Source organism: Polypterus senegalus, chromosome 11, assembly GCF_016835505.1.
Source record: "Polypterus senegalus isolate Bchr_013 chromosome 11, ASM1683550v1, whole genome shotgun sequence".
Taxonomy (NCBI): domain Eukaryota; kingdom Metazoa; phylum Chordata; class Cladistia; order Polypteriformes; family Polypteridae; genus Polypterus; species Polypterus senegalus.
This window is the reverse complement of record NC_053164.1, coordinates 59655905-59665530: the sequence shown is the minus strand read 5'-3', so window position 1 is coordinate 59665530 and position 9626 is coordinate 59655905. Positions and strand designations below refer to the sequence as shown.

General features: G+C 36.1%; 1 protein-coding gene across 3 annotated transcripts in view; it reads left to right on the top strand.

The window, feature by feature from the left end:
• Window positions 1-8514, top strand: part of nelfe (negative elongation factor complex member E) — a 36806-nt gene extending 28292 nt beyond the window's left edge. For all 3 annotated transcript variants that reach the window (XM_039768748.1, XM_039768749.1, XM_039768747.1), the window contains 5 exons: window positions 1710-2008; window positions 2519-2663; window positions 2822-2876; window positions 6503-6605; window positions 8185-8514. In XM_039768748.1, coding sequence (XP_039624682.1) covers window positions 1710-2008; window positions 2519-2663; window positions 2822-2876; window positions 6503-6605; window positions 8185-8255 — 673 coding nt within the window. In that variant the 3' untranslated portion in view covers window positions 8256-8514. The remainder of the gene's footprint in view (window positions 1-1709; window positions 2009-2518; window positions 2664-2821; window positions 2877-6502; window positions 6606-8184) is intronic.
• Window positions 8515-9626: the final 1112 nt, after the last annotated feature.

Here is a 9626-nt window from a genome sequence, read left to right as displayed (position 1 = left end):
TAGTACATTATTTAACTGTTAAAGCTAAATTACAAAACATATATTTACTTACACTTTGTAATTAGACAATAATGGTACTTGGATCAGTAAAGTAGAGTTGTTTTGGTGGAAAGAAAACAAAGTTAACATGCAAGTAAGCAATGATTCTAAAAGTAAGATTACTTGACCAGTTTATTGGTTCAGAGTAGAGTAATGCAGGAGCATTAGCACAGAGTGTCAAGTTTCAGTCAGAGCATATCTAGCTCCATTATTATGGACCTGGAAGAGGGCAGAAACCTATGTTGCCATAGTGGGTCCCTTTTCTGTGACCCACTCTAAACTGGAAAGGTTGTAGGTTAAGGAACCATCTTGTGACTTGACAAATGTACTTATTTGTGTGCCACCATTTACTGTAAGGGTGTTTGGTCAGCGACAGGTTGAATTCCTCATCAAAAAGATTGCACCTGAGGTTGAGTGAGAACTTTTTCAATAGCAAGGGGTTTTTCAGTATGGCAGCAAACATTTTCTTCTAATTAGTCCAACAGCTTCCAACTCATGTACATAACAGGGTTTTTCCCTATTGATGACTTGTCTTAAAATGCCCCCAAGGCTGCAACCCTAAGCCTAACCCTAACCCTTAAAAAATCTTGATACTTGTCCTGTGTGAATCTCAACAGCAAACTGTAAAATTATATTTCATCAGTTAACCAATGGTAACTACTTTAGTTACCTACAAAGCTGAACTGGATATACAGGTTTGAAAATAGATAGGTGGTTAGTCTGTTTCTGTTTATTTATTCAGTCATTCAATTTATTGAATTGTTTAACAATGGTAATAGTTTTAAATGTAATTAGTTTTGATGTACTTCTCATTTTCTTTATTAAATTATTAAAAAGTGCTTAACTCAATCAGTTATGCAAATTATAATCTACTTACATTGCAAAATTTTAAACTTGGGTGTTTTTCTTTTATTAATTAAAAAAAAAAAAAACTTAACTAGACACATTTGTTGGAATTGTAAAATATAATCTAAGACAAGTAAAAACTGAAATAAGATACAGTATATACAGATGGGCAGAGTGGTGGCTTTGATGCTAGGGATCTGCATTGGCAATCAGAACGTTGCCGGTTCGAATCCCGTAAATGCCAATAGGGACTCTGCTCTATTGGGCCCTTGAGCAAGGCCCTTAACCTGCAATTGCTGAGTGCTTTGAGTAGTGAGAAAAGTGCTATATAAATGCAAAGAATTATTATTATACAAGTAAAAAGGTGCTTGCTTATGTGTGTGAAACTTCTGGTTATGTATAATTTCAGGGATGCCTTCTTTCTAATACCTACCATTGGAACCAGAGATCTGTGTGCTTTTTTTCATAACTGGTTTTTTCCCTTCTTTTTTGAAATATTAACCATACTTATAATGGTAATGTGTACACATAGATTAGTTAGTAGATTTTGTTTTTTTTTTTAATATATCTACATTAGTTTTTGATGATAAGGTGGATACTCCATTTTACCTCCCATATCCCAACAGTATGCAGGTGAGCTTAGTTTGAATTTTAAATTAGCAAATTATAGGTGTGTGTGACTGGACCTTGCAACAAACTGGCATCACCCCTCTACACACTCTACTGGAGTCTCCTGCAGCTTCCTGGAACTGTGAATTAGACTAAGCAAGTCTGGGAATGATAGCATTTTATGATTATGTCTGTTTTATTTGTCTATTCCTTAGCTTTGTCAGCTCAGGGGATCGTACTCGTGAACCAGAAAGAGAGTCTGGAGGAAGCCCATCATGGGAAGCCACTGATCGTGACAGAGATGCAGACAGAGACCGGGATAGAGAACGGGAACGAGATCGAGATAAAGATCGTGATCGCGACAGCATTGGAGGATTCCGCAACCATGATAGAGACTGGGACAGAGACCGAGATCGAGGAAGAAGAGAAAGAGAAAGGGACAGGGATCGGGAACGTGACCGGGAACGTGATCGAGATCAGGACAGAGATAGGGAAAGGGAGCAACCATTTAGACGTAAGTGCAGATTTAAAGAGTTGTGACTAAGGATAAAAAAATAAGAAACATTGGAATTTCCTGAATCTGCCTGACATTTAATAGGTATGGTATATTCATTCTTTGTATAATTTGCATGAAACGTTATTAAAAATTGTCAGCATTTATCTAGAGAACATCCACCTGCTGAGAGCAATTGGTGTTTTAAAATATTTTTTTGAATCATTTGATTAATTATTTTTTATTTTGTCTTATATAGAAATTACAGAAAGGAAAATTATCTTAGAAGTATGCTACGGTTAGCTACCATTAGATGTATTTAAAGGTTGTTCTATATCATGTCAATCTGATTGGTGACCAGAATATCTTTTGGCCAGTTTACAGCTGCTGACTGTAGTCTCTGTAACTACCAGAGTATATTTCTGCTATTTACTTTTATATTTGTTTTGTTTATGTTGTGAGATGCCATTTGTCTAACAAAGAAAAAGAGAAAAGTGTCTTTACAAGCTTTTTTTTTTTCTTTTTCTTCAGGCTCAGATTCATTCCCAGACCGTCGACCACCTCGAAAGGGAAACACGCTGTATGTGCATGGAGCAGGAATGAGTGAAGAGAGTCTCCGTAGTGCCTTCTCAGCACATGGAAACATCATTGATTTGTCAATGGATTCACCAAGGAAGTGAGAATCTAAAAGATGTCTTTTTATTAATGACTGCCTTTATTTTATTTTCTTACATCATGATTATTATAATTCTTTATTATCTATAATTTCTAACCTTGAAATGTACACTTTGCTGTTCCTAGTTTGTGCATTTTGTTTTTTTACTCTTTTTACAGTTGTGCATTCATTACGTTTGAAAAAATGGAGTCAGCTGACCAAGCAGTGGCAGAGGTAAAGAAAAACCAATATATCTGGTATTACAGAAATGGTTAAGATTTAATTGTTAATACATGCTGTCTTTCTATTTTAAACATTGTCATTTTAACAAAGATTCAATTTCATCCTAATATTAAATGTTCTTAGAAATGGCAGAGAATGTCACAAGGTTATTCCTGTTTCATCATTCATTTGAAAATATTCTAGGAATTATCCAAGGTAAGTAGCATTGCCTAGTGTTCAGTTATTCCAGACAGCAATATCAGACATAGGTGTTTTATTGTCAAAAGCACTTGTGCAAACAAATAAAAAACATGTATAAGCTAAAGTTTATGCAGTTTACATTGCTGCTCTGCTTATAGTATCTCTTAATATAATAACAACTCCACAACCTCTGTCAAGGTTTGGTGCTTAATTGAAATGATTTGTAATTCCTTTTGCCACTAAATATCATGATTAACTATGTCAAGGTGCTGCATGACCGTGTACTGTAACTTCGCGTTTCCAAAACTGTTTCTAGGACTGTTTGCCACGGAACCAGTTCATAAACATAAGTAGGTCCAACCTTTTATGCCTTCTAAAATTGATCAAATTATTACCAGAAGGCATAACATTTATAAAGTTACAAGACAATTTAAAAGATTCATTAAAAGTCGATCATTAAGAAGTAGAATGTGGTTCATATCATCTAGTTCAGGCCACAGTTCCAAACTGTACTGGCAGGTAAACCAGTAGAAATTTGGTAAAGAATGTCTTTGGGAAACCAGAGGTAAATAATGTAATTGTATATGAAATATAAAACATATAAAATGTAATTATAATAAGACTGACGAAAATTAAATTTTAGTCTTACAAGTTTCTGCTTGATACTGAAAAAAAACAAAAGAAAGGCCTGATGTATTATTAGATGCACAATTTTTTTTTTTAAATAATGCATGTACTTTTGTTTCTAATATGGGGTTATACCCAAATATCCATTTAAAAAAAATGGTCTTTTTAACTGCATGATTATTAGTAAGTTTACTTTATTCAATCTATCCATTTTCCAACCCGCTGAATCCAAACACAGGGTCATGCCTGTGTCTGCCTTTTACAAGCTAATAATCATTTAATTACCGTATTACCCGCTTCCCGAGATAACAAATTGTGGATTCACTAAAGTAACTTTGAATAAGATGTCTGCAGCTACAGTATACACAGATTGTCTTCAATGCAGCAATGCTACCGTACAATGAAGAGTCAGTTAATTCCACCGGAATTCTTTTACAAGGAGAAATTTCCTTCTTGAGCAGCATGGTGATGCAGTGGGTAGCGCTGCTACCTCACAGTTAGGAGACCCAGGTTCGCTTCCCGGGTCTTCCCTGCGTGTAGTTTGCATGTTCTCCCCGTATCTGCACGGGTTTCCTGCGGGTGCTCCGGTTTCTTCCCACAATCCAAAGACATGCAGGTTAGGTGCATTGGCAATTCGAAATTGTCCCTAGTATGTGCCTGGTGTGTGTGTTTGCGTGCGTACCCTGTGGTGGGCTGGCACCCTGCCCAGGGTTTCTTTCCTGCCTTGCACCCCGTGTAAGCTGGGATTGGCTCCAGCAAACCCCCACAACACTATAGTTAGGATGTAGCAGGTTGGATAATGGATGGATAGATATAACAGAAAAAAATATGTTCCCAGTTCCCCCAAACATTCTCCCCCCAAACCCCGCTTGCCCCAAAACCCCTTTCTCATAGATGTTTCTAATTTGCAGGATTGTTGTGGGGAATATAAGCCACATGGCTGTGTTAGCCATTTTCTGCATGTCACACTGTTTGCGTGATTAAGACAATTGATTTTTTATAAACAACAGTACTCGACAAGCATCCCAAAATTATTACATTTCCAGCCTATTTGAATTTATACTGTACTAGTATGACCGAATCATGCATATTGTGCATCCTAGAAAACAAAGGGCATTGCCTACTCCGTGAAGGTTAAGTGGGAACCCAGTTTAGGTCTGCAAAAGTTTCTTAGACACTGATAAAATTAATCCAGCAAAATGTTTTAGATTAAATAGCATGTCACATACTAAATTACACCTGAAGAAGTTAACGGTCAAGTGTATTGAAGACTAGTTACAGGATGCACTTCTTCACACTTAAGGAGCTTCTTTTATTTCAAATGAAGCTCTGTATTTTACTACATTGTTGTTCATCATGGCTCCAGAAAGTGGACAATGTGTTGCATGCTGGTGGAATATTTCAAGTAACAACTATACTGTTTACATTTTACTGTACTACTATAAAAATTTGAAAAATAAATATTGATTTAAAGATGAGGTGGAGGAACACTTCTGTATGTTTTGCTGCTGTGCAACATTAAAAGTGTCTTGCTAGTCCATTAGAATAGCTGGTTCTCTTCATACCTGGTACTTAAATCATGGGAACTGACAGTCTCCATGTAAATACTGCCTGTGGAGATAGTTGACTTAAGCCAGATGTGGTGGATCACATTACTTAGACATCAGGCATTCACCCAGAGGTTCACCTTTTTATACTCCTGCAAGACCAAGACAATAAGATGATAAACTGTATATGGCTATTATTGTAAAATAAAACTAAAACAACCAAGGGGTGGTAAAATTTACAAAGAATGAAACAGATGTAAGGAAAATATATTGATAGTCTCTGGTTAAATAAATAGCTTACAAGTCCAGCAGTTTATGACTGCAAGTTGGCATAGTGCACTATGCTTGATCAACTGCCGTATGTTTTGAATGACGGCCTACCCGGAACTTCCTGGCTCTTTACGAGAAAGTAGATCTCCAATCTGTAGGAACACCTGGGACCAATAAAGATAAATCTATAAGGATTACTCCGAGAGTTCCAGGTAACGTTCCTGATCCTGGAAGCAACTAGAACATGGCCAAAGTGACACCAGGGTGGTCCCTAATGCTATCCCATCCCCAGAAATTAATTGATGTGGGGAATAAAGATGTTATTTTATACAGAGGTTCAGCTGGTGCGAGGAAGAGAACCCATTAGATCTGAGAAATGGGGAGTGCTTAATTGTAATATGTTAGTGGGAATGTGGACTAGCCAACCCACGGCATAGTTAGTAGGAAGGTATAAAGAGGTATTAAGATTTGTTGGTTTATTTTAGTGTAATTTGTTTATTTCTTTCTTCATAATATTTTTGCATCCTTTTTGTTAGTTGTGCATTTAGGATTGGCGCCTTGTTCTTCACAAACTTTAATGACTTGTGTGTATAAATAGGATGTTTAGTACTTCTTTAGCCTGTTTAACTTCACCCATAATTGGTTGTGCTTGCAAAACGATATGTACTGGTCCTCTGATTTGGATTTTTTTCTGTAGATTATACTGACAGTCTTTATTTTTAATGCTGATGTTTAGTTAAATTGTTGAAAATGTAACATATTGCAAAATTAAAACATTTTCATGCCACTATACTGTTCTGTCTACAAGATTTCTGGTTTTATTTATAGTAGCATTATTTGATGTAAGATGCTAATCTTGTGAAGATGTAGTTTTATGGCATACACTGTTCTAGGTGTACTATCTTAAGCCTTCTTATCACAGCTCATTATTCAAGTGGTATGAAAAAAACTATTAGCTTGGTATTGTTAAAACTTTGCATCTTTGTTTTATAGCTCAATGGCACAGTGGTCGGAGATGTGAACGTGAGAGTCAGCATTGCACGAAAACAACCTATGCTAGAGGCAGCCACCGGGAAATCTTTGTGGGGTTCCTTGGGTATGCTATGTTTTTTAATTGATATGGTAGTCTTTCTGTTTCTGTTCTGTTACTTAGAATTAAGATTTTCATATACTTTTACAAGATAATAGGATGTGCACATATGTGTTTTTATATGGGTTTTTTCAGTATTTAAAGAAAACTTTTTATACCAAAAAATAAAAAACCAAACATCATAGACCAGTGGTTCCCAAACTCGGTCCTGAAGGACCCCCTGTGGCTGCACTTGTGAGATTTTATTGCCTTATATTGGTATAGTACTTGAATAGTTTTGCACACACATTTACTGAAATGTGTATAGACAAGTGTATACAACACAGTACGGTACAGGGGGTGAGATGCACAGATCAGCAAAAGCCAAACCTAACCCCGACTGTTTTGCCAAACCTGTTGGTTGATACAGGAGAGGATTTCCTTGTCTCTTGTGTTAAACACACAGAATTCTGGCTGCCTCCATTTTTTCCTTTACATATTTCTTTCCTCTGTACAAATTTCATTCTGTTTTACCTCCCAAGTATAAACCTAAAAGCAAGAGCAGTGGGGATCAGCCATGCATATGCCATTCTTTGGCTCTTCCAGAATCAATGCTGGAGCTTCATGCGGCCACAAATTCTATCTTGGTAAATTCTGAGTTATCAGTCTGCAGTGACCTTAGGCAGCTCCTGGGTCAATTGCACCTCAGTATGTCCCTGTAGTTGGTAAAAAATGAAATTGTCTGTCTCAGTATGGCTGTGTAAGCCTTTACTGTTGTACTAAAAGGAGAAAGAAAATTTAGTTGACTGTATTGCGGTGTCACTGAACCTTTACCTTAATCTTCTCTCCCTTAGCAGTTCATTTCCAGGTCACATGTAACGCACTTTCATTCATACATATCAGTGTATAAAGCTAAATGTCTCTGACTGACAAGAAATTCTTAGCTGTTTAAAGACAACTTAAAGAAAAATGTTTTTAACCAATGAACAGAAGTCATGTCCCTGAGGCCCACAAAATTCAACCTAACCATACACTTAATTTTATTGTGATATAATTTGGAGAAGACCCCAGTGATGTTTCATATTTAGTAACCTGAGAGGGCAATTTTCTTGCAGGCACTTAGTAGTTGCAGAACAGTGCAAATGGTAGTTTATCTGACTGCAAGTCAGCGGCATCAGGGTTCAGGTCTCTCCTGTATCCCAATATTTGCTTTTCTGTATTTATTAGTTCACATTTCTGATTTGTTTTTGGTAATATTATTTCAGTTCAAAAGTACATTATTAGTATTGCATAAATTGGTCCTTTTCACTATATATTATCATAACTTTGTTACCCATTTCACAAGAAAAACAAAACAGCTTGCTGAATGCAAGTCATAACTGCTGTTAGTACTGTATATGCCAATAAAAATTTGTATGTTGTTAATGTTTTAAAAATGCACAGATTTTCCCGTGCAAGTGGTATGTCCCAGTTTTTTGGAGATGGCTGAAGGATGTGTTTTTTTTATAAATAATGTCTAATTAATGTGCAATTAATTTGTTTCCTATGTCAATGCAATACATCATTTCTATAATATGTCATTTTATTTTCTGTTTTTACTTTCTAGCTGTCCAGAATAGTGCAAAAGGCTCACACAGAGACAAAAGACACCAGGTTGTGTACACAGATGATTTCTGAGGGTTTTGGTTTTTTGGAAAATATTTTGAATGTCAATGCTATTCTTACGGAGCTATTTCACAGCCCACTCATATGTTACACACATAACCTTCTGGCTTTTTATATGTGTAAGGTTCTGTGTGTAAAGTTGAAAAAGTATTTTTTTACTTCAAGAACCATGTGTTAGATTACGTTACACCCAGAAGAAATTATTTTTTCAGCTGTATCTTCATCATTGTAAATGTGCTAGTCCTTATAAAATAAAAGATTTAAACTGTCATTTTGATTGCTTGCTCGTTTGGATCTGACACAATTAAACAAGTATGTATGTTTTATGATGCTAAATTCATTTGTCTGCACATGGTTAGCTTTTCTTTCCTTGGTTTCGTGTTTTTCCATAATAACCACCATTCAAAAATGTGTATTTTACAAATATCACAGTTAATGATTAGGTTTGTTGACAATTTTAGATCGGCCCATGTTTAAGTTTGAGTGTTTGTGGTCTTAAATGGGCACTGCCGTGAAATGACACCCTGTTCAGATGATTTGCGTCCTACCTGACGCCCAGAGCTATTGGAATAGATTCCAGCCCTGCCAACCCTGAATTGGATTAAGTGGGCTTGAGAATATTATTTGTGATATTATGAAGGGAATGTTTTGAATCACATAAACTGATGCACTTAACATAAACTTGTGTAGGGCAAATAACCATGTAATCATTTAATTGGCACCTGCAATTCGACACCCTCATGGCATCAGTCTACCATCTACACTTCTTAAATCTGTCATTCCCTCCAAGTAGAAGTCATTTAATGTGCCATTGACTAAGATAAGAAAAAGAATTCAATTGAAGTCATTTCAAGTGTTTAGATTAAAAACTCCATATTTCTTTTATAACAAGCACGTGAACAGTTTATAAATCTGCATTTTCAGGTATGGATTTGGTAGAGTTCTGGATTTCACCTGCTTAGGGGGCACTGGACAGGATGCTAGTTTATCACATGGTGCACTTTCACTCACACTGATTCAGATTTGAGTAGCCATTTAACATAATATGCTGATTTTTGAAAATTGTTAGAAACACACTTACTGTAAATAAAACAGTTTCACACATTTTATATGGCACTCATGTAAACAGTTACATTCAATTGTGCAACATGAACATACAGTACAACTGAAAATGTAACTCCATTCCTAAAAATGTTAAGCTAGGTTTTTGTGTATTGTATAAGATTAGTAGCACAGCCCAATTTTATTTTTATAATTTTAGAATTCTCAAATCAAAGAAGCTGAGCAAGCATGGGTGAAGGGCCAGGGTAAGAGATTTGATTTGATTTAAGAACCCAATGCTCACTCTGGTTGAGCTCTAGAGAACCTGTGTCGAGATGGTAG